This window comes from Leptodactylus fuscus, chromosome 7 (genome assembly GCF_031893055.1).
Source record: "Leptodactylus fuscus isolate aLepFus1 chromosome 7, aLepFus1.hap2, whole genome shotgun sequence".
NCBI classification, from domain to species: domain Eukaryota; kingdom Metazoa; phylum Chordata; class Amphibia; order Anura; family Leptodactylidae; genus Leptodactylus; species Leptodactylus fuscus.
This window is the reverse complement of record NC_134271.1, coordinates 121,254,263-121,280,675: the sequence shown is the minus strand read 5'-3', so window position 1 is coordinate 121,280,675 and position 26,413 is coordinate 121,254,263. Positions and strand designations below refer to the sequence as shown.

Sequence of the window (26,413 nt, the reverse complement as noted above, 5' to 3'; positions counted from 1 at the left end):
GAAGGGGGAAATGAATCTGGGGGCAGAGATGAGGGGACATGAATCTGGGGGCAGAGATGGAGGGGACATGAAACTGAGGACAGAGATGGAGGGACATGAATCTGGGAACAGAGATGGGGGACATGAATCTGGGGACAGAGATGGGGGCCATGAATCTGGGGAGAGAGATGGAGGGACATGAATCTGGGGGCAGAGGTGGAGGGAAATGAATCTGAGGACAGAGATGGGGGGCATGAATCTGGGGGCAGAGATGGGGGGCATGAATCTGGGGGCAGAGATGGGGGACATGAATCTGGGGGCAGAGATGAGGGGACATAAATCTGGGGGCAGAGATGGAGGGGACATGAAACTGAGGACAGAGATGGAGGGGACATGAATCTGGGGACAGAGATGGAGGGGACATGAATCTGGGGACAGAGATGGAGGGGACATGAAACGGGGCAGATGAAGAGGTTATATGAAACTGGGGGAGAGATAGAGGGGGGACATATAATTGAAGGGTGACTGTAGGAGGATTATACTGTGTGGGAGCGCAGAGCGCGCCGCACATTTTGTCTATCTTTCTACTTTTCAAAAGTTGGGAGGTATGGGTTGTAGCAAAATTAAGGCCCGTTCACACAGGCACAGAGGGGGAAGATTATGGTGCGAAATCCACGTCATAATCCGCCCTCTCACAATGGAGGTCTATTTAGACCGCCAGGCTTGTTTTTTGCGTGAGTGGCATGCTGATGCTCATGGGAAAAAAAGTGGGCTGCCCTTTCTTCAGGTGGATTCCACAGCTCGGTGACCCGTGGCGTCCGCCTGGCGGTAGCAACCTCCCGAGTCGTCCCATTAATTTGAGCCGACTCCGGGGGGGAAGCTGCGACAGTCGTGGCAAGCGTGTTTTGACCCGAGAGTGACGCGGCTCCCCGCATCACTCTCAGTGCCTAAATCCGCTATAGATCCACTATACCGCCCCCTGTGTGAACTATCCCTTACAGTTATGAAGTAGCCACCAAAATTATTTTTGGTTTGGGGTCACCGCAACATGAGGAACTGTATTGCGGGGTCACGGCATTAGAAAGGTTGAGAACCACTGGCTTAGAATTAATGCCAAAATGTTCAATCTTCGTCTCATCAGACCAGAGAATCTTATTTCTTATAGTCTGGGAGTTCTTTATGTGCTTTTTGGCAAACTCTATATGGGTTTTCATATGTCTTGCACTGAGAAGAGGCTTCCTTCGGGCCGCTCTGCCATAAAGCCCCGACTGGTGGAGGGCTGCAGTGATAGGTGACTTTGTGGAACTTTCTCCCATCTCCCTACTGCATCTCTAGAGCTCAGCCACAGTGATCTTTGGGTTCTTCTTTACCTCTCTCACCAAGGCTCTTATCCCATGATTGCTTAGTTTGGCTGGACAGCCAGGTCTAGGAAGAGTTCAGGTCGTTCCCAGCTGCTTCCATTTAAATATTATAGAGGCCACTGTGCTCTTAGGAACCTTGAGTGCTGCATAAATCCTTTTTCAACCTTGGCCACATCTGTGCCTTGCCACAATTCTGTCTCTGAGCTCCTTGGGCAATTCCTTTGACCTCATGATTCTCATTTGCTCTGACATGCACTGTGAGCTTTGAGATCTTTTATAGACAGGTTTGCGCCTTTTCTAATCAAGTCCAATCAGTTTAATTACACACAGCTGGACTCCAATGAAGGAGTAGAACCATCTCAAGGAGGATCAGAAGGAAATGGACAGCATGTGAGTTAAATATGAGAGTCACAGAAAAGGGTTTGAATACTTATACTTCTTTTTTTAAATAAATTTTCAAAAATATCTACATTTCTGGGGGGTTTTCTGTCAAGATGGGGTGCTGTTGGCCAAATATTTTTTAAAGCCACTCCCCAAACCCCTATCAACAAACATTAGCTCAGGGCATGCATATGTTATAAATGGGGTATAAGGGAGTACAGCGCTACAATAATACTAGAATGTGTGAAAGATAGTTATTGAAGGCTTTTTATTAATAGTATATTGCTAGAGGAGAAAATGCAATGCAGGTTTACATAACAGAGGAAAGAAAATGCAAGAGAGCAGAATGAGCAAATGGATAAGGACTATAGGACTAAAAATGACCCCATTATATACATACATGCCCAGCTAGGCTATGTGGGTATATGATCTGCAAGGGGGAGAGAGAAGTCTGCTGCAGACAGTTCTAGCAGTAGTTTATCTTCCCTGAGACCTATCAAAGTAGCCATGTTGAAATCTAATATCCATAACCAGTCTGGTTATGTGCATTACAGCTTAGTAACTCCATGGGGATCATAGTAATAGCAGTTAACCCCATCATGTCCCTCACATTAACCCCCTGTGTGCCTCACATAAGAGTTACATATAATTGGGACATATGGAGGTAATAATTAGGTATCTTCATAATTAAGGTCCTTCATTAGTACCCTCATGTGTCTCACATATTAGTAACCCTTATATGGGGCACACAGGGGTTAATATTAGGGACATGATGGGGTTAACTGTTATTAATGTGAGGCACATGGGGTTACTGAAACTAAATTAATAACCCCAAATGCCTGACATTAATAGGCAGAGTAACTAGAGGAAGGTCCCTGTGTGTCATGTTACTGTAGCTTCCTCTCCTCCATACAACAGGCATCCTCCATAAGTCACAATGAATCCTGGCCACTCATCTGCAGGGTAGATGCTAAATCCTAGTGTGCTAAAGGACCTCTGATGACGTCATGACCATGTGATCGGACTCTGGTGTGAGCGGAGCTACTAGGATTTAGACTCAACCTTATCTGCAGATGTTACATACCAGTGGCTACAGGACCCTTGATGTTATCAGTCACGTGACCTCATGACAAGCCAATCACAGAGCAGTAGCACTAAAGGACCTCCCCCTTCCAGGTCCTTCCAGTTTTCTGTGCTTCGTGGACCCTGACTCATGTATAAGCCGAGGAGAGCTTTTTCAGCATGAAAAATGTGCTGGAAAAGTCGGCTTATACTCGAGTATATATGGGTACTTACCGGTACGCTTCAGCAGATTTCAGGAGCTGCACGAAAACAACATATTGGGCACTGAAATTTCATATTTCTTCAAAACTTAAAATTTTCACTTTGTACATTAATTTTTGGGAAACACTCTTAGGCTCAAAATGATAATGCCCTTTGAAAAATTCTTGAGCGGTGTAGATTCTAAAATGCAGTCACTTTTGAGGAGTTTCCATTGTACTGATACTGAGCTCTGCATTTGCAACATGGTACCTGAAAACTATTCCAGAAAATCTGCCCTCCAAAAGCCAAATAGCGCTCTTTGCATTCTGAGCCCCACCATGTACCTGTTCAGCAGTGTGCGACTATATGTAAGACATTTCTGTGTTCAGGAGAGATTGTGTAACAAATAGAGATGAGCGAACATTATTCGAAATAGCCGTTTCGAATAGCACGCTCCCATGGGAGCGTGCTAATCGAAACAGCTGTTTTGAATAGTGTTCACTCATCTCTAGTAACAAACTGTGGAGTGTTATTTTTTTCTTTAACCCATAGTGAAAAATTAAAAACATGGTGCAAAATTCACCGTTTATTGGAAAAAAAGTAATTTTTCATTTTTATGTGCCAATGCTATTAGAATCTGTGAGTTCAAAATGCTTACCATACACCTTGATTTGTTCTGTGCGAGGTGTACTCTAGATTCCAAACAGGGGTCACTTTTTGGGGTTTCCATTGTATTGGTACTTTAGGGGCTCTACAAATGTGACATGGCACCTGAAAACTATTTCAGTAAAAAAATCTGCCCTCCAAAAGACAAATAGGGCTATTTCCATTCTGAGCTCCACCATGTACCCATACAGCAGATTATGACCACATGAGGTATTGCTATGTTCAGGAATAATTGCTTAACAACCTGTGAGGTGCTTTTTCTCCTTCAAACTCTTGTGAAAATGAAAATGTTCAGGATAAAATGATATTTTAGTAATTTTCCATTTACACATCCCAATGTTAATAAAATCCATAGGACGGTTGTGGGGTCAAGCCCTTATCCTTGATAAGCCCATACCCTTGATAAATTTTGTGAGGTGTAGTTTCCAAAATGGATCACTTTTGGTGGTTTTCCATTATATTGGTACTCCAGGGAAAATGAGACATGGTACCTAAAAACTATTCCAGTAAAATGTGCTTTTCAAACTTCCAGTGTCGCTCCTTCCCTTCTGAACACTGCTGTGTTCCCAAGACTCAATTTACACCGACATGTGGGGTATTTCTTTGCTTTGGAGAAAATGCATAACAAACTGTAAGATACATTTTCTCCAGTAACCATATGTACATGTGTTAATTTTAAAGATAAATGCATGTATTAGTGAAAAATAAATGAAATGTCTAAATTTCACCTCCATGTTATTTTAATTCCCATGAAATGCTTAAAGGGGTTGTTCCATCTCAAGAATCCTATCTATACTGGTAGCTTATGTAAATTAAAGCCTTTAACTATATATATTGCTTTAGAAATTCTGCTTTGTTTGCCTGGTATGTGAATTTATTCCTCGCATTGTTTACACAGTGCTTCCATAACCATGGACCTATAGGACAAGTGACATCACTCACTCACCATTCTTGCCAGCTTCAGCTAATTGAAGTTTGCTGATAAAGCCTGGTCTGTTATCTCTCTATGTAAACACACAGATAACACGGAGTCCATTCTGTACAAGCATCTGCATATTATCTGACCTGCAGAAGTGTTGTTTATCCCGTTCAGCAGGAGAGAGGGGGAGGAAGAGAAATACAGGAAGTGAAAAGCAGACACTGCATACAGCCTGGCTGAAAGACTGTGATGGGAGAACTCCTGTAAAGGATTAACAAACTTCCCAAATGCTGTTTTGAATTATTTGAGGGTTCAGTTTTGAAAATGTGGTGATTTATGGGGGTTCCTGATATACAGGCCTTTATAATCCTCTTCAGAACTGAAGAAAAATGAATTTGGGAAATTTTCTTGTAAATCTGGAAAATCGCTGTTATGTTTGTAAGCCTTTTAACATCCAAAATAAATTAAAGGACTATTAAAAGATGATGCCAATATAAAGCAGAGATATGGTAGATAACATTTATTCATGTATTTGGGTAGTATAGACTATCTGTATGAAAAGCAGAGAATTTCACATTTTAAAAATTGTGATTTTTTTTTTTCCAAATTCCCATCAAATTTCCTATTTGTTTTTTTAGAAATAAACACAAAAATATTAATTAATGTTTACCACTAACATGAAGTATAATGTGTCACAAAAAAACAATCTCAAAATTACTTGTGTAAGTTAAAGCATCTCAAAGTTATTGCCATATAAAGTGACACGTCAGTTTTCAAACATGAGATCTGGTCCTTAATGCACTTTTAGACTGTGTCCTTAAGGGGTTAAAGGGAGTCTATCACCTCCCCTAACTCATTAAAACTGCCACCATAGTGTTGTAACTGCTGTCACATGCATACAAATCATACCTCTAATATGTTTCACAGTCCCGTGGATGCCGAAAGGAGGACATCCCGAGCACGGCTTTCTCCATTGAAAAGATGCCCCTGTACAGCTTTGTGCCATCTCCTGACCAGTGAGAAATGATAATTTAAATCTCGCACTTATTTGCCTCCAATATATCTTACTCTATATCATATTTCACATGTAATGGATTGCATTTGATATTCAGGTCTAGTCAAAAGTAAGAAAAACATATATCCTGTCTTATGCCCAGTTTTTGAGGGGTACTGTTTTTTTCTTATGGAGACCTCAGCTGGTGTGTAGAATCTAACAGGCCATGCTCCTTGGGCCTTTCATGTAGGGGAGGGGTACTGTTTTATTTGTAGAGCATATATTACCTGTAAGATTCCCTATATATCTACAAGGAGAAAAAGTACCCCTTAAGAACTACATCGAAAACCCTTTTGTCTAGCCAACTAGTGTAGTCTCTGCACTGACAAGGGCAAGGACACAACTGTGTATAGATGGGTATCACTTACTCTTCATGCTTCAGTGGGCAGGACATTTACTTACATGGTAGCTTCCTATAGGTAGAGAGTCAGTTTTCTTCCTTCTAGAGGATTGCCAATCTGTATTTCATTTCCATTCGAAATAACACAAATAGTATTGACCCCACAGAAGTCAGCGAAAAGAAAAATAATGGTGACCTGTGTTACCTCCATTTCGCTCTCAAGAGCTTTATAGTGTATGTACCCCACGATCCTTCCCCCAAATCCAGGCTTCCTGTATGCCTTAACATATTATGTATAGTCACATCTTAAAGATGACCTGTCATTATATCTGAAAAGTCCATTGATATATATTTTCTGATAGTCAGTGTCACTATGGACATGATGGTGTTTTGTTTATCTAAATCTGTTCAGAAATTCCAAAGATATAAGCCCTATGTGTATTAATGCAAATTACGGTACATTAGCCAAGTGGGCAGTAACATTATGGTTTCTGTGGGGGTGGGGTCTCTGTGTACTGTATACCGGCCACTTTTCTAGTATACACTACATTTACATCAAAACAGACAGGGTTTATATCTTTGGAGTAGCTGAACAGAGTTGGATAAACCAAACACCAAAATGATCAGGGTAATAGCATTATCAGATGATGTATGCCATTGGGATTTTCAGACCTAATGAGTGGTCCTCTTAAAATTTTGAAAGCTATTTTGGCTGTGGACTCACACTGTGGAAAAGTTTCTATTTTTGTCGCAGATTTTGCTATGGTTTTTGAGTCAAAGTTGAGTGGCTTAACCCCTCTCCACTGCAGGCATATTTTGATTTTTGTTTTTAAGACTCTCCGCCTTCCAAACCCCATAACTGTTATTTTTCCCTTCTCCGAGCCATATGAGGGCTTAATGTTTGTGGGACGAATTGTACTTTGTAATGGTACCATTTAATATTTAGTAGAATGTACTGGGAATCTGGAAAAAAATCAGCATGGGATGGAATTAGAGAAAAACTGAGTTTGTGCGACTTTCTTACAGGCTTTGTTTTTACGGCTATCACTGTGGAGCCGAAATGACAGTCACCTGTATGTTATGGGTCAGTATGATTCCAGGGACACCAAATTTATAGTTTTTTTATGATTTAAACCTTTAAAAATAAATAACAAAGCTTTGCAAAAAACATAAATAAATAAATTCTCGCAGTCGCCATATTCTGCCATCTGTAACTTTTTATATTTCCAAGTACAGGGATACATAAGGCATCTTTTTTTGTGGGGCTAGATGTACTTCTTAACTTTTTAGTTATACCATTTTGGGGAATGTTTTGATTGCTTTTTCTTCAAATTTTTATGAAAGTCAAAACACTGGAAAAAAAAACACCAATTTGGTGCTTTTGATTTTTTTTTCCCTGATCCGAACATGCGGGTCTATTATAGGTTTATGTTTGTTTTTGTTGATTTGATTGTTTGATTGATGTGTTTATTTTTGTTTCAAATCTATGGGAAGGGGCCCAGGGGGTGATTAGAATTTTTATCTTTCTTTATATTTATATATATATATATATATATATATATATATATATATATATATATATATACAGTCCTATGAAAAAGTTTGGGCACCCCTATTAATCTTAATCATTTTTAGTTCTAAATATTTTGGTGTTTATAACAGCCATTTCAGTTTGATATATCTAATAACTGATGGACACAGTAATATTTCAGGATTGAAATGAGGTTTATTGTACTAACAGAAAATGTGCAATATGCATTAAACCAAAATTTGACCGGTGCAAAAGTATGGGCACCTCATCAGAAAAGTGACATTAATATTTAGTAGATCCTCCTTTTGCAAAGATAACAGCCTCTAGTCGCTTCCTGTAGCTTTTAATCAGTTCCTGGATCCTGGATAAAGGTATTTTGGACAAAATTCAAGTTCAGTTAAGTTAGATGGTCGCCGAGCATGGACAGCCCGCTTGAAATCATCCCACAGATGTTCAATGATATTCAGGTCTGGGGACTGGGATGGCCATTCCAGAACATTGTAATTGTTCCTCTGCATGAATGCCTGAGGATTTGGAGCGGTGTTTTGGATCATTGTCTTGCTGAAATATCCATCCCCGGCGTAACTTCAACTTCGTCACTGATTCTTGAACATTATTCTCAAGAATCTGCTGATACTGAGTGGAATCCATGCGACCCTCAACTTTAACAAGATTCCCAGTGCCGGCATTGGCCACACAGCCCCAAAGCATGATGGAACCTCCACCAAATTTTACAGTGGGTAGCATGTGTTTTTCTTGGAATGCTGTTTCTTTTTGGACGCCATGCATAACGCCTTTTTTTATAACCAAACAACTCAATTTTTGTTTCCAAAATGAAGCTGCCTTGTCCAAATGTGCTTTTTCATACCTCAGGCAACTCTATTTGTGGCGTACGTGCAGAAACGGCTTCTTTCTCATCACTCTCCCATACAGCTTCTATTTGTGCAAAGTGCGCTGTATAGTTGACCGATGCACAGTGACACCATCTGCAGCAAGATGATGCTGCAGCTCTTTGGAGGTGGTCTGTGGATTGTCCTTGACTGTTCTCACCATTCTTCTTCTCTGCCTTTCTGATATTTTTCTTGGCCTGCCACTTCTGGGCTTAACAAGAACTGTCCCTGTGGTCTTCCATTTCCTTACTATGTTCCTCACAGTGGAAACTGACAGGTTAAATCTCTGAGACAACTTTTTGTATCCTTCCCCTGAACAACTATGTTGAACAATCTTTGTTTTCAGATCATTTGAGAGTTGTTTTGAGTAGCCCATGATGCCACTCTTCAGAGGAGATTCAAATAGGAGATCAACTTGCAATTGGCCACCTTAAATACCTTTTCTTATGATTGGATACATCTGGCTATGAAGTTCAAAGCTCACTGAGGTTACAAAACCAATTTTGTGCTTCAGTAAGTCAGTAAAAAGTAGTTAGGGGAATTCAAATCAATAAAATGATAAGGGTGCCCATACTTTTGCACCGGTCAAATTTTGGTTTAATGCATATTGCACATTTTCTGTTAGTACAATAAACCTCATTTCAATCCTGAAATATTACTGTGTCCATCAGTTATTAGATATATCAAACTGAAATGGCTGTTGCAAACACCAAAATATTTAGAACAAAAAATGATTAAGATTAATAGGGGTGCCCAAACTTTTTCATAGGACTGTATATATATATATTAAAAAAAAATTTTTAATTGTTTTATTGCCACCTTCCAAGTGCGCTTGAACCTGTAAATTTTTTATTGCATGTCCCTTAGACTGCAATACAACTGGTAGACCAGCTTCAGTAACTATAATGTAATGACAGGACTGGGAGCCTTCTTTTACTGTAAAGGTACACGGCCAGTAGGGATCAGCCCTGACATTTTTTGACTTGAGGGGGAAGAAGTTAATGCAATGCCCCCTGGGCACTCTGATTGCGAGCATTAGCTCCAGGTCTCTGCTATACAATACATCGGAGACCTGGTAGCTATTGCAGTCGCTATCATGTTCAAAGACCTGGCATCTGCTGTAATAGTACAGCGGATGTTGGGAAGGGGTTAAAAAGAAATTGTAACTCTAAAGAAAGAACGTATACCTCTGCCAACTGCTAAATAAACTCTTGGCTTTGGCTCAAAAAGACACAACAAAAACTTCAACAAAAACCCCCACAGTTTTATCATGTGACCTCAACCCATGAAGAAAAAGCATAGCATATTCTATAAACCTGTTCTGTCGACCTAAGACTTTGATTTACCCACAGATGCAAATGTGGTACAAATTGTACAAAAGTTATCTTATTGATAGCGGGTACATATTTTACCACCATATAGCTTATAGCTGTTCAAAAAAAATCAAAGAATAGTCACAAATGATCCATGGCACCAGAAGGGAAACTCTAGAAGTGAACTGATGAGTGTAACAAAGTAAGGCCTGGTTCACAATCTGAACGCATTGGTAAGCGGTGTGCAGTAAAATCACACATGGACCCCATAGACTATAATGGGGTCCGTGTGCTTTCCGTGCGGTCTCCACATGAGTCATGTGGACAGGAAATTACATTGTGAAGTAGTTTTCTATCCACATATTCCGAACGGATTACCGAACGCAGATGTGAACCAGGCCTGAGCCTACGAGTCAGACCTCTCACATGACGTTATAGATAATGGATACTGCTATTAACATATAAAGCAAGACAACAAATGAAAAGACACTGGCACGAGAACAATTGTGAAAATGGTATGTATTGACAAACAGAATCTTCACACCATTGTGCAAACATAAAAACACATTTATTATTACGTATGTATAAAAAGAACCATATAGAATGAAAGACAAAATTCATTGGAGATTTGGTGGAATTTAAACTAAAATTGTAGCAAGTTGAGGATAGTCATAGAAATATCAGTTTTTAGTTTTTAAAGGTAATCTGTCACAATGAACAGGAGAAGCTGAGCAGATTGATATGTAATTTTGTGGTGAAAGATTCTGCAATACTTTTAATCAATGTATTTAATTTACTGCTCATGTTAGGGTTAGGAGTCCAGTGGGCGGTCTTCCAAACTTATCAATGTGTGCACACATATAAAGGGACAATCACTGATAAGTCCACCCCCTGGGTTGCTAAACAAATAATAAGCCAAAATTTAAATGTATATATTATAAGTTTAAAAAATAAATAAATAATTCCCATAATACTACATATCAATTTGTTCAGTAAATCCCGCTCTGTAACACAATGCTGGGAGATTAGACTCATTCAACTTGTCTCCTGTCCTTTATTCTTTCTTACCTCTGTATCAATGTCCCGTTGTGTATTACAGTATCACAGTTGATCAATTTTATTATAACTGACATCTAAGAATTGAATGTAGCGGCAAGTATATGTGATATATCAGTGTCATACAAAGCAGCCTCGAGCAGATGAAAAACTCATTATTACCTGGCATCTATGTAGTCTCTTTGTATTTCAATAGCCTAACTGGGGTACCAGGCGTGGTACTAAGAAGGTGCTCAACGTAGACCTTGTATTCACTACATTAGGTACACTTAGCACTGCTTTTTAGGTAATAGGTTATAGTTGAAGATGTTAAAAGGAACCCTTCACATCTAACATGCAGTTTGATCTATAGGGAGCATTATATAGAGCAGGAAGAGCTGACAGATTAATATATAGTTTTTAGGAGAAGATTCAGTAAAACTTATATATTATGTAGTATTTAGACCTCTGCTATTTCGGGTATAGGAGTCCAGTGGATGGTCTTAGGCCTGGTTCAAGCAGTACTTTTGTCTCCGTATGATTTGTGCGGACACTGTGCGGAAAACACACGGACCCCATTACAGTCTATGGGGTCCATGTGTTTTCACTGCTCACTGCTTTTTAATACGTTCGGCATTCCATTCGGGGGGGTTCCCTAGTGGACTCCCCAAACGGAATACTGAACGCAGATGTGAACCAGGACTGACCCAAGAATTAACATATATATTTTCACAATCAATCAGTGATAAGACCACCCACTGGACTCCTAGGCTTAGAATGAGCATAGATTTAAAAGAATAAAATATAAATAATATAAAAATTATAAATTTCTAAATATACTTTATAAATTTACTGAATCATTTCCTGAAAAAAACAATCCATCAATCTGAATATCTCCTCCTGCTCTATAACATGCTGCCGGCAGACTGGACTGTATTTTTGATACGATAGGTTCCCTTTAACATTCTAACTTTGTTCTGTTCAAAAAGCTATGGTATGAGTGGTAAGGCTATATGTGCCAATAAGGTAATAAGATACATAGTAGTCTACATGTCAAGGAAATGAAATAACTTTTGGTGAAGGTTCCCTTTGTATGCAAAAAATTGGAAGTGCTAGAAAACATTGTACTGCTTTAATAATGGACATACCAGTGGTTCAATTTGTTGTTTACTATATCAAGCTCTTAATCCATAAATCGTCTTAAGTCAGTTACATTGATGCATTACTTTATACTGACCCCAATAAAGCAAACTTAAAGTTGGGATACATGTAAACATAAACAGAGAACAGGAAACAAACTTTACGTGAGTATTACTGGACAGGTACAAATTTGTCACTTCCCACCATACAAGAGAACGGTAACATTTTTAGCGTTTGTTTCTTATTTTTTTTGTTTTCGTTAATACAATGTAAGGACATTTCAGTCCTTAGAACATTTGACACTTTGCCACTGATATCAAATTAATGTAAGAGAACAAATCCCAGTTGCTTATCTAGAACTGCTCTTGACTGTACAACATCAAATATTAAGAAGTCATCATAATAAAAGCAGCATATCATGTGTCGCACTCACAATGACTGAATCCCACTGTTCGCACAGTAACATGATAACAATTGATAGGCTTCCTAACTCTATGAAAGGCTGGAGCTTTGCTTTAGGAAAGCTCACGTCTGTTTCTGGTGCACTTATTCCATATATTTCACTTAAGGAGTTTTCTTGAAGCCACCAGCATGCAGCGGCACTCAAAACAAGACCCATATCGAAAAGGCATTAGAGACCATTGAGCTTGTAGGAAGAGATGGGCAAACAGTGATTTTGTTAGGGCGTATAATTTCCACTGTTCACCACAAATGCAGACACAGCATTGGCTAAACACAGCAATGTGGTCAACAGTCAACACAGCATTTATAAAGGGGGGAGGGGGGGGAGTGCTTTTCTACGACATCGTACTAGCCGTTCAATAGTCCCCAGTCCTGCTATGATGTTGACTGCACCATCAATCCCCAGCTCTGGCCATAATACTTGCTTTATTGTACTGCTTTCAAGGCAGCTTGTTATGACTTGGAGGATGTTGTCCATACCAATACAGTTTCTCCTCCACGCTTTTTTTTTTCCAACGACATAGCAGCAGCATTTTAAAAGTCTTACGAAAGGTTTTGTTGCAAAGAGCATAGCAAATTGGGTTGACCGTACTATTGACGTAGCACAACCAGTAGCCCAGGTGCCACAGTGTGGATGGGATGCAGTTGGAGCAGAAGGTCGAAACCAGAACCATAATGTTGTAAGGAGTCCACGTGATGATAAAAGCTAGGAGAATAGCACTTAGTGTTTGCGCTGCTTTGCGCTCTTTGATAAGAACCATCCTCTTGCGCTTGGTCATATGATTACTGAAGCTTGGATCCATGCTTCTTAAAGAGTGTCCTTTGGACATAGACGAGCAAGGAGTGATCTTGACTTTTCGGCACCCGTTATTGACCTCCTGAGATCCATCATCATTCACGACAATTCTAAATTTGTAAGACACACATTTTTGACTCTTTTGTGCTTGACTTTTACCTGGTGTTAAGAAAAATCTTTCATTATCATAATCATTTAGCACCGGTTGCTCTTTTGTGAGAATATGCTTGGTTTCTTCTTCCTTTTGAGCTGCGGTTTGGTTCTTATAGGCACCCTGGAAGACAGCTTCCTTAGCTTGCTTGTCCTCATCATCTGAAGAGGGGTAGCTGCTGCAAGTAGTCAGCTGGTCCTCTTTAGCCCACTCGTTGCAGATGTTGGGACTGTGGGAGATCTTGACTGTAGCAGAGGTACTGCGACTGGATGATGACCATGAGGCCTGGCACCGTTCTCTTTTGGTGAGTGTTTGCTGTTTGCAGCTGAAACAGGATTTTAGCAGAGCCCCCTGTGGCCTCATCATCTCAAAATCAGCCACTGACTCCGAACCCTGCAGCTCAGCCAGATCTTTGGTGCGTTTTTCTGTTTCCTTATAGATACGGCAGTATAAAATGGTCATGACAGACACTGGGATGTAAAAGGCAGCAATGGCCGTTCCAAAGGTGATTATTGGTTCATAGAGAAACTGTATCTGACATTCGTGAGGGGGTACTGTGCGCTCCCCAACAAAATATTGCCAGCAGAGGATTGCTGGAGCCCACAGAATGAAGGAAATAAACCAAGCCAGTCCAATCATGATCCCAGCCCTTTTAGGTGTACGTTTCGCCCTGTAAGTTAGTGGTCGTGTTATTGAAAAGTACCTGTCAAAACTAATAACCAACAGGTTCATTACAGAAGCGTTACTGGCCACATAATCCAGAGCAAGCCAAAGATCACATGCTAAGCTACCCAAGGACCACTGTCCGATTAAAATGTAAGACGTGTAGAGATTCATTGAGAAGATGCCAATGATAAGGTCCGCGCAGGCCAAACTCAGAAGGTAATAATTGTTCACAGTCTTCAGCTGACTGTTTACCTTGAAGGAAACCATCACAAGAATATTGCCTACTATTGTTATCAGACTGACAACTGCGCTGACTGTGGCGATAGTGATAACTTCCCAAAGGCTGTGGGCTTTGTCCATGGAGTTTGTCCCATTGGTCTGACTTAAGGAAGTAGCGTTTGGTTCCATGTTCCTGATTTTCAGGGATCCTAAAGATGTGGACACCAATATACAGCTGCGCAGGCTCTGAAATGAGAAGACACATGTTTAATATATTTAGGTTAGGAATACAATATTAATGTACTTTTCATAATTTTACTTTTTATGCCATTGTTATAATACAGACTTTTATAAAACATACTCAGTATTGTATATAATATATGCAGCTTTATTGGTGTAATAATACACTTTATTACGTGGATTACGTGTTGATTACAATGCACTCTGCAGACTATATATTTCACTTGTATATATATATCTAAGAATACATGATGCAACATAACGGCTGCGAATCTTATATTAAATTATTTTGCAAGGCAAGATAAGCATACAGTTGCTTTGAAAAGACATTAGATATTTTGAAATATACTAGGCTGAGTTCTCGCTTACCCTGGGAGAGGAACCAATGTATATTTAAAGGGTTCTTTTATATGATGACATGTCACAGGTTTCAATAGCTGTTGTTTCCGGTGCTAAGCTCCCTATCTATTGCTAAAATGAAAGGGTAGGAGCCCGGAGGTGAGTGCTGTGCCCCTTTTGTGTTTGTTCAGCTCTGCTCATCTTCTAGGACAGGTGAGCAAGCAGTGAATGGGCTCACAGAAAGTCAAAGAAAATACACTGCTGATTCAAAAAGCTGAGTTACGCCAGTGGAAACGCTGCTGCTGCAAAAAATGTGGCATTTTACAGTACCTGCAAAGTAGATGAGATTTTGGCTAATCCCATACACACATTGCAGAAAAAATTCTGCAGTGATTTAAAAAACCATAGTGTTTTGGTAAATCGCAGCATGTCAATTATACCTATGGACTGTCTGCAAAATACCTGCAGAAAAAACGTGATGCGTTTCCGGAAAGTCTTTTCAGCAGCGCTTTTTGGCTGTGGCTCATTACTTGAGGCCTTAGTCTAAAGAAGAACAAAAAGAAAAGGGCAAGGTATTCAGCTACGCACTTTTGCTCCTACATTTTATTATTTGATTGGTGGGTTCTCCGCAACTCGACCCCCACAAATTAAAACTTACGACAGGTTGCAATATCTGTTTTGTTATTGTACGATTTTTTTTCCTATCAGTATGTCTTTGTAGAATGGGAGGAAATCCATGCAAACACGGGGAGAACATACAAAATCCTTGCAGATGTTGTCCTTGGCAGGATTCAAACCCAGGACTCCACCGCTGCAAGGCTGCAGTGCTAACCACTGAGCCACCGTGTTGACCCCAGTTGCAATATCTGTACGAATGATCGGTATCCTTTACGCTTGTAGCATATGGCATGTCTTTAGATCTTCGTGGATAATACATTCACCGATTAACATGTGAACGCAAACATGACTCCCCCAGTCTCTGCAGCCATAAATAGTGTTTGGTAAAGGGATCTTGCACAATTCTGTATCATGTCAGCAACCTTTTTTGTCTGTGGTGCCGATTTTGAAAAGAAAATCAAAGATTAAATAGTCTGTGTGTCATGTGATAATAGTAAGGGTGTCGACCCCCCCCTATATGAAAGTCATATAACACAAACAATAAAAAGTTAAACTTAAATTGCAATGTGATCCTTGTCCGTTATTATTTCTAGCAAAATTATTCCTATTTAGTTGATACATTTTGGATTAAACATTGGGCTAAGAGTAGTCTGCTTTGTGGGGGGCAGAGGATGCCCCTCATGAATTAAGGCAAGTTTAGTTGCCATATTATAGTTTGCACAAGCATTTGCTGTCCTCTGACTAGGGTACTTGCCCCGACACTAAGGCATCATGCCACATACTTGCCCCTAGTACATTCTCCCCTCCGACTGTATTTGCATGGTCCATTAGAGAAAGATTGCTACTTGGAGCAGCGGAGAGTCCTGTGCTAGGTAGATATATGCCTTGGGTGTTGACTCCTGCTCTATACAAACACTGACCCAAACTTTGGCAAATATATTAGATCACAGAGACAGAAAAAAATTAGACACCGAAGAACACATTAGTGATGGATAGTCGTTAAAAAAAAAAAAATCTATATATCTGAAAGGATTTCGCTGTCCTAGCATTGTACTTATGTACCAGCCACCTACTTGGTAACTTCAGTATCAATACATTTAAAAATTAAATTACATGTATTAATGCCATTTCTATACCATGTGCTACTCCGTACATACTCTAGTAAAATAATTCAGTATATAAGTACCAAACAATTTCTGAAGATGTCGTACAATTTTGGAAATTGTTTGGTACTTAAATACTGAATTATTTCTCCTATCCCTGTTTACACAATAATCTATAGAATAGAAGATTGGATAATAACCAATATATTTCTTTTGGGGGACGAGGAAAGCTTTCATTGCCTCACCTTAATAGATGTCCCCTTGTAAGCAACACCGTCCTTCATCTTCACCGATTTTTCCTAACTCCTGCAGCGCTAGGTGATCTCTAAACTTTAAAGAGGCCTCCTCTTTTTCGATGACCCTGGCTTTACCATAGCAATTGTATGTTTTGTAAGGGAGGGACAGTGAGAATATCCACCCACACACAGTCCATTACTGATGCACCATTTGCAGAGAAAGCAAGCATAAAAGCAGAGCAAACTGTTATCTCCTGCAGATAAATGGTAAATGATCCATATACAGGGAATACCCACTTAACGCATTGATAATGTGCTGTCTGAGGATGATGTATTGTCTGTTGTCGTGAAAAATTACCTTATTTACAATGGAGATAAGTAGGAATAGGGATTTGCAGTACTGTGGGTGCTATATGAGTCACAGCTGGAAGGAAGATCACTTGTCTCTAAGTATGCAAACAGGCCGCATGTCAAGCATAGGTGTATGACTCTATATCACACTATCAATTAGAAAGTAAACACTCAATAAAGGTTTATGGTCTTTCTGTTTTACTGTAAAACACTTTATGCAGTCAGAGATTGTACAGCAAATGTAGTTAAATGATCTTCGATCTCCATTTGTCAGTCGGAGTACTTACTCCTTTCTATGGCATCATATTAACCTTCTATTAATGAGTATGATTATTGTGGCCTCTTATAATCAAAGCTACTAAATACATAACAATATCCTTTATTCCCCTTCCTGGTTGCACAGTACTAGCCAGGCACGTCTTTACCCAGGGCAAAGATTCAGTGTAGTGCCCCGTACATGTACATATAGTGCTGCTACACTGCATACACACACATATAAACTCAACTAGCCTCTGCCCGCAACTTAGTCTGCGAGTTTTTGGCGTCGATGATTCGCCTATATTCAGCAAATTGCTGCCATCGATGATTCACCTGCTCTAGTGTTTTGGCAGCTCTCAAGCTGTCCTGCTGCTTGTTCCTCGCGCCTTGCCTGTGATTGTTCCGGCATCTCAGCAGCTGTCTGTGACGCCATATAATGAGCGTGTTGTTGGCGTCAATGATCTGCCTGCTCCTGCGTTTCAGCAGCTGTCAAGCTGGCCTGACGCTGAACTTGTTCCTCCTACCGCGCCAGTGATTGTCTCAGCATCTCGCTGGGATGCCATATAATGAGCGCCCCCTTCCCCAGTACTCATCCACAGACGAGTACTGGGGGCGTTCTTTACAGCTCAGCATCATGGCTTGTCTGACTGTACTTGGCTGGTAAGTTTACAACTTGATAAGAGAGCACCAATCATTCGCTCTTTGATATGCAGCACCTGGATAACAAAGAGCAAATATCTAAGTTGTGGGTCCTGAAGATTTCTTGTCCACAAGATAATAGGTAATGTACAATTGTATGTTCTTTAGTATTCATCAAATATTAGCCTTTTTCTAATGTCTTGCTTTTTTTGTTGAGGCATGAAATAGTGAAATTACAGGCCCATAAGCTTGAGGCTGCACTACTGAGAGATTCTAAAGATATCACCCCTTTCTACAATCTATGAGGTTTGGTGTTGTCAAGCAGCCTGGTCTCTGGCATTGTGCCACATGTGGCTTCACGGAAGATTCTGTACAGACTAGCAAATGGGACATGAGCTGCAATACCAGAGACAGCCACTACCAAATGTACAGTGCTGTGCTTGGTCATCAGTGAAGAGAGATTGCTGCCCCTTCAGGCGAAGATGCCTGGAGTCTGAAATAGGCCATCAAGATCAAAGTCCTGGATAAACCCTTGAAGTCAAATGCTCTACAAGTATATTATTTAGTGGTTATGTGAAGGTTATAATCATGTAATGTATGAAAAACATTGTTATCTTTTAAAGCTGAATGATAGATATAGTCGCTTATGCTTGAAACTGGTATAATGTTATATGACAAGATGGCGCCTATATCCAGAATGGGTGCAAGAAAACCAAATGCTTGGCTTGCTACAAAAAGACAGTTCCCTAAGGTTACCACGCAGGAACCGGGACTAGCTGGTTATATATGGAACTGCTTAAACATTTTCTGTTTGATTGAGATTCAGCGCACTGTCCGCTTTCCCGATCTGTGCCCCGGGTAAAGAGCTATCGGTACTGTAGCTCTTCACAGTCATAAGGGTGTTCCTGACAGTCTGTCAGGAACGTCCTTCTCCACAGCAACGCCTATCGTGCTGTACTGTGTGAGCGGGGAGGAACACCCCCCTCCCCTCCTGATAGTACTTGTCTATGGACGAGCACTGTGAGCAGAGGGAGGGGGCATTCCTCCCCGCTCACACAGTACAGTGCTATTGGCGCTACTGTGGAGAAGGACGCTCCTGACAGACTGTCAGGAACGCCCTTCTGACTGTGAACAGCTACGGTACCGATACCTCTTTACTCAGAGCACAGATCGGGAAAGCTGACAGTGTGCTGAATTATGCACTGTCGGCTTTCCAGCAGTATATAGAATTGCCTGTGCCCAAACCCATGAGAGGTCCTCTTTAACTCGTATCAATTAGGACAACAACAGTTACCCAGGATTATTGGTCAATTAGTCATAAACACGACTTTGACCTTATCAGCTACACCTCCTCTGAAAAGGGGAACGTCTGAATCCTAGTGGACTAAAAGACCCTTGTTTCTCAAGACACACTTTAGCATGCTTCACGCATAGTATACATACTTAAGGGCCACCAAGCCATTTGCCCACGAGAATCCTACCAAGCTCTCCAGGACACACTAGTATTACCCAATCTGGATCCTGTGCTTTGTGTCCACTAGGATCTGTCCTGATGTAGTTGTGTGTGTGTAGCTAGCATACATGATGCAGAGTTGTGTTGCTAGCATACATGATGCAGAGTTTTGAGTAGCTAGCATGATGCAGAGTTGTGTGTGCGTCAGGTGTGTAGCTAGCATACAAGATGCAGAGTTGTGTGTGCGTCAGATGTGTAGTTAGCATACAAGATGCAGAGTTGTGTGTGCGTCAGGTGTGTAGCTAGCATACAAGATGCAGAGTTGTGTGTGCGTCAGGTGTGTAGCTAGCATACAAAATGCAGAGTTGTGTGTGTGACAGGTGTGTAGCTAGCATACAAGATGCAGAGTTGTGTGTGTGTGTCAGGTGTGTAGCTAGGGTACATGATGGAGAGTTGTGTGTGTGTCAGGTGTGTAGCTAGCATACATGATGCAGAGTTGTGTGTGTGCCACTGGTAGCTAGCATACATGATGCAGAGTTGTGTGTGTGCCAGGTGTGTAGCTAGCATACATGATGCAGAGTTGTGTGTGTCAGGTCAGGTGTATAGCTAGCATACATGATGCAGAGTTGTGTGTGTGTCAGGTGTAGCTAGCATACATGATTCAGTGTTGTGTGTATGTGTATAGCTAGCATACATGATTCAGTGTTGTGTGTGTATAGCTCGCATACATGATGCAGGGTTGTGTGTGTGTGAATCACAGTGTAGATCTGTGCACACGTGATGCAGAGTTGTGTATGTCATACACAATACAGTGTAGCCCTGTGTATAGCGGACATGCATGTTGCAGGGCTGTGTATAACATGTGCAGTAGTCCCTGACACCTCGAGCTGCACATTCTTAGCCCGGCCCTTCCATACACGTGTCTGATCACGTGATTATGACATCATCACAGGTCCTTTAGCTCACTGGTGACTTGTATCTTCCCTGAGAAGATGGATCGTGGCCGTGGTAAACACCGGAGAGGTGGCGGTGGTCGGAGACCATACAGGGGCCGCGGCTCAGGAGGGGACAGAGAATATGTCCATAGAGGGCACCGGGACTTTACAAGGGACCGCAGGAGCCCCGTGGAGCCGGAGAAGGAGGTGAGGACCTGGAGGGGAGGGGCTTATCCTGACTGGAGTATCCCGCGGTGGAGCCGCCGTGTGACAGTGACTGTAGTGTCAGCTATTCTCTAATGTGCAGGACATGATGGAAGATTGTCTGGTTCACAATAGGCTCCGGTCACACCTCTGCGGCTTTTAAGCGTTGTTTTCAGTAACAGCTAAGAATTGGCGCCATTTCTGCCTGCAGTGTATAGTGTGCTGCGTACAGCTGGGGAGAGCACAGTGTGCCGCGTACAGGTGGGGAGAGCACAGTGTGCCGCGTACAGGTGGGGAGAGCACAGTGTGCCGCGTACGGGTGGGGAGAGCACAGTGTGCCGCGTACGGGTGGGGAGACTACAGTGTGCCGCGTACGGGTGGGGAGAGCACAGTGTGCCGCGTACGGGTGGGGAGAGCACAGTGTGCCGCGTACGGGTGGGGAGAGCACAGTGTGCCGCGTACGGGTGGGGAGAGCACAGTGTGCCGCGTACGGGTGGGGAGAGCACAGTGTGCCGCGTACGGGTGGGGAGAGCACAGTGTGCCGCGTACGGGTGGGGAGAGCACAGTGTGCCGCGTACGGGTGGGGAGAGCACAGTGTGCCGCGTACGGGTGGGGAGAGCACAGTGTGCCGCGTACGGGTGGGGAGAGCACAGTGTGCCGCGTACGGGTGGGGAGAGCACAGTGTGCCGCGTACGGGTGGGGAGAGCACAGTGTGCTGCCTGAGAGGAACAGGGCTGAGGTGTATTATACAGAGCAGGGATGTACAGTCACCATTATCTCCTCAGAACACACAGGCCCTTCATAAACTACAGTGTGACCAGAGAGCCCCTCATGAACTATAGTGTGACCGGAGGACCCCTCATTGTCTATAATGTGACCGAAGGGCCCCCTCATAAACTATAGCATGTCTGGAGGGCCCCTCATAAACTACAGTGTGACCAGAGGACCCCTCATAAACTATTGTACTGGCATAAGCCTAAATAAACAATATTTTTATTGGATAGTCTTGGATCGTATATGATAGTGGATTGCCTCATACACAGTGCCAGCAGAGTTCCCCTGGTATACACTAGTGACAGCTTCCATGCTAATGCTCTACTAATAAGATAAGATAATCCTTTAATAGTCCCACCATGGGGAAATAAGCAGTAATGACACGAGCGATTCTTCATAGGTAGTGACAGCAAAACCTCAAATAAATAGTTTTATCAGTCAAGTGCATCCTCATAAACCAAACTGCAAGACACCCTACATAACTAGCAATGAAAAGACACAGGGCACCCTACATAACAGTGGCAGCCGAGAGACACAGGGCACCCTACATAACAGTGGCAGCTGAGAGACGCAGGGCACCCTACATAACAGTGGCAGCTGAGAGACACAGGGCACCCTACATAACAGTGGCAGCCGAGAGACACAGGGCACCCTACATAACAGTGGCAGCCGAGAGACACAGGGCACCCTACATAACAGTGGCAGCTGAGAGACACAGGGCACCCTACATAACAGTGTCAGCCTAGAGACGCAGGGCACCCTACATAACAGTGGCAGCCTAGAGACGCAGGGCACCCTACATAACAGTGTCAGCCTAGAGACGCAGGGCACCCTACATAACAGTGGCAGCGGAGAGACACAGGGCACCCTACATAACAGTGGCAGCGGAGAGACACAGGGCACCCTACATAACAGTGTCAGCCTAGAGACGCAGGGCACCCTACATAACAGTGGCAGCGGAGAGACACAGGGCACCCTACATAACAGTGGCAGCCGAGAGACACAGGGCACCCTACATAACAGTGGCAGCCGAGAGACACAGGGCACCCTACATAACAGTGGCAGCGGAGAGACACAGGGCACCCTACATAAGTGGCAGCCGAGAGACACAGGGCACCCTACATAACAGTGGCAGCCGAGAGACACAGGGCACCCTACATAACAGTGGCAGCGGAGAGACACAGGGCACCCTACATAACAGTGGCAGCCGAGAGACACAGGGCACCCTACATAACAGTGGCAGCCGAGAGACACAGGGCACCCTACATAACAGTGGCAGCCGAGAGACACAGGGCACCCTACATAACAGTGGCAGCCTAGAGACACAGGGCACCCTACATAACAGTGGCAGCCGAGAGACACAGGGCACCCTACATAACAGTGGCAGCCGAGAGACACAGGGCACCCTACATAACAGTGGCAGCCGAGAGACACAGGGCACCCTACATAACAGTGGCAGCCTAGAGACACAGGGCATCCTACATAACAGTGGCAGCCTAGAGACATAGGGCACCCTACATAACAGTGGCAGCCGAGAGACACAGGGCACCCTACATAACAGTGGCAGCCGAGAGACACAGGGCACCCTACATAACAGTGGCAGCCGAGAGACACAGGGCACCCTACATAACAGTGGCAGCCTAGAGACACAGGGCACCCTACATAACAGTGGCAGCCGAGAGACACAGGATACCCTACATAACAGTGGCAGCCTAGAGACATAGGGCACCCTACATAAGTGTCAGCCTAGAGACACAGGACACCCTACATAACAGTGGCAGCCTAGAGACGCAGGGCACCCTACATAACAGTGGCAGCCGAGAGACACAGGACACCCTACATAACAGTGGCAGCCTAGAGACATAGGGCACCCTACATAACAGTGGCAGCCGAGAGACGCAGGGCACCCTACATAACAGTGGCAGCCGAGAGACACAGGACACCCTACATAAGTGGCAGCTTCATTCACTAACACACATTAGTGCCAGCCTATATACAGTCAGTGCTACCAATAATTACTAGTGCCATATGGTGGCCTATTTATGAGAGGAGCTGAACAAGGGCCTCCTCATAAACAGTCTCAAGTGCCCCTGTGACCAGTAGTGGCAGCAGAGTGTTGCCTTATAAACTGTGGCAACAGAAGTTCTATAGTGTATCCAGCAGAGGGCGACCTCATAACATCAGTGACAAAATATGATTAGAAGACATTAGGCTGGTCCTGTAGTAAATCAGCAGCAAGGCCTCATGGTTTTTTGGCCACCCACAAAGCATATGCTGGGGACAAAACCATGTGATGTTTTTTTTTTTTCTTTAATTTATGCCTGAAGACTGGCATAAATGATGCTGGAAATCTAGTAGATTTCACACCGGGTGTATGGCCCAATGGAGGGTACTGTTCATATCTGAGGAGGCGTGCGCCATGTCATAAATGAGGTGCACTATCCACTGGAGCAGGTGGTAACAGTCTACCAATTCTTAGTGCACCTAGTCACAGGTTTGGACCATTTTAATGCACCATCAATAAAAATAGGACATGTCCTGATTTTGTCTGTTTTCCCGCATCCTTCAATAGGCTGAAGTCTGTGATGGATCTGTGAAAACAGCTAAGGATATTTTTCATGGCTTTTTTCCCCCCACATTTCTTGCAGTTTTACATGGCATCGGAGTACTTCCACACTTAAGATGGGTGTTTGTGGTAATAACTTCTTGTAAATCCTCAATATGGTCTGAAAGCCACTTGTTACATAGATAATACATGTGAGCTATGGCTTACTATTGTATATTAGCATTCCAGGGCATTGCTTGTGGTTCTATCAGTTTTTCTCCACTAGAGGTCACTGTTGTCCAGCATTTACCTCCTGTTCTGTAATAGTCAGTTGCAGTGATTTTGAGGATCCACATTAGGAATAATATTATATATGTCAAAACGCACAAAAGCTAAATTGTTTCCTGTTAAGTTAAGCCGTTGTCTTATGACAGGCATTGATGATGTATTATTATGTATAGTGATGTTCAGTGGCTGACAATGAAGCCACCAGAAGTTGCAATGACATGTTTTTTTTCAAGCACCGCTGCATTCTGGTGATCATCTGGGGGTACAGCAGTGGGACCCTCACTAGTTAGATACTGATGATATATCCCAGTTATGTTCTCTCAATGTATTTTATGAGGCAAAGCCTTCTGCTATTATTACTGTCTCAAATAGGGCTGACAATGTAAATTCCCTATTGTAGCATCTTGTTTCTTTCCTGTTGCTTTTTGACTTTGTGCAGAACATAAGCACCAAAGACCATTTTTATTGTCCAAGTGCTTTTACATTGAAAAATGAGGCATCGATTACAAATTCCTGTTGTGCTGTATCTGCAGCTCTTGTGCAGACCCTTTTTTCCCCCAAGGTAAAGGCCTGTTCAGACAGCAGATAATGAAAATGACATTTTTGGCTTTCAGCTTCCACGTGGCTGCGGTTTTCAGTTGCTGATCAGCCCCAGATGAATGGGGTAGGTCAGCCGACTGTCTTGCGCCATGAGTTCGGCTGCAGAATCTGCAGCAAGATTGATAAGGACACTTATGTTTTTTCAATGTCCTGCTTTGATCTCTGCCTTCCATTGAAAACAATAGGAGGTCAAAATTTGGTGCTGATTTAGTGGCGGAATCTACCTCAAAATTACTGCTAAATTTCTTGTCTTAACCCCTTCCCGACATACATCGTACTATTATGGCAGATGTCAGGTTTTTAACGATGGCTGCCATAGTTACTGGGTCTCCGCTGTATTGTACAGTGGAGATCTGGAGCTAATGCAATGTAGCTCCCTAAAGTAGAAAAAAAACCAAACCGACCCTGTATCTTTGTTGGTGTAGGATGGCGTCTGTGCAGTGAGATTGCGGAGGCCACCTTGTTACAATGACAGCTGTCTTCTGAAGGCTCCCAGGACTGTCATAGTAATATAGCTATTGAGGCTGGGCTATGACTGACAAGAATGCAGGTTCAAGCCCCCTAGCGGGAAAAAAAATCGCTGAGACCCTGTCTGCTTAAAAAGTGGTTACACATGAAAACTGCAGACTATAGACTATAATGGGGTCTGCTGGGTGTCCACCACATGTCTGCCGGTTTTATATAGAAACCAGCGAGAGAAAAGTCCACCTTGCAGTACTTTTCTTTTTGCCGATTTTAAGTGGATATGTGGCACCTTCTTTTATGGAATGTGAATCCATCCATATGAGGTTTGGAAGTCCAGGAGTCAAAAACAAAAAAATCGAAAAACACCTTTGGCAGGAAGGGGTTAAACATACCCTAACAGACTTTACACAAACCCTGAGCTGTCTTACCTTGCAGTCCCATTCCCTTCTATTTGTTTCCTATTCTTGCTGAGCCTGGACTCACGCTTGTGCTAGGTTTCCTGCAAAGAGGACTTTTCTCTCTGCATTTTTTAAGTGGAGACCCAGCGGATCCCATTATAGTTTAAGCGGACCGGAAAAGGAACAGAAACCTGAGCGCAGGTGTGAACATGGGCTATCAAATATAGGTGTCAGATGAAACAGAATATAAGTGCAGGATTACACTGTACACAGTGGAAACATTTTCAGCCAAGGCTATTTGTAAAGGTCTTGTATTTTTCATTTTAGATGCATTAGAGAAAATAAAAAAACAGGTTCTTTTGTAAGTGTGGTAATTGTATTAATGCTGGTACAGTCTACAAGCTCTATGTCAGTCTGGGCCACAGTCTGCTAGATTTATTACAGATGATGTCATTTTTTTTTTTTTTTTTTGTCATCATCAACTAACAATGAGTATGTGAAAAATGGATGTGTAGAGAAAACATAGAAGAAAATAGTGCATGTCACATTTTTTATTCCCAGTGTCTCTCAGTCTGTGAAAAAAAAATAGATATAAGAATGGCCCTTTCACTATAATGGGTCCATGTACCAAGAGGTATTCTACCCAAAAGTAGTCTCTAAGAAAAATGTGAGCTGTAGTGTCTAATCAATATGTCTGCCTGTGTGTGTGTGTATATATATATATATATATATATATATATATATATATATATATATATATATATCCTATTAATATTATAAATGTGAATGTTTGTGGGTTTG

The 26,413-nt window shown here is 42.3% G+C and overlaps 2 protein-coding genes across 3 annotated transcripts in view; one reads left to right on the top strand and one right to left on the bottom strand.

The window, feature by feature from the left end:
- Positions 1–11,886: 11,886 nt before the first annotated feature.
- Positions 11,887–26,413, bottom strand: part of CHRM5 (cholinergic receptor muscarinic 5) — a 146,250-nt gene continuing 131,723 nt past the window's right edge. The window contains exon 2 of the mRNA XM_075282995.1: positions 11,887–14,412. Coding sequence (XP_075139096.1) covers positions 12,775–14,355 — 1,581 coding nt within the window. The 5' untranslated portion in view covers positions 14,356–14,412 and the 3' untranslated portion in view covers positions 11,887–12,774. The remainder of the gene's footprint in view (positions 14,413–26,413) is intronic.
- The window catches only part of AVEN (apoptosis and caspase activation inhibitor), a 351,487-nt gene continuing 345,434 nt past the window's right edge, over positions 20,361–26,413 (top strand). For both annotated transcript variants that reach the window (XM_075283009.1, XM_075283008.1), the window contains exon 1: positions 20,361–20,545. In XM_075283009.1, the coding sequence (XP_075139110.1) occupies positions 20,396–20,545 (150 nt within the window). In that variant the 5' untranslated portion in view covers positions 20,361–20,395. The remainder of the gene's footprint in view (positions 20,546–26,413) is intronic.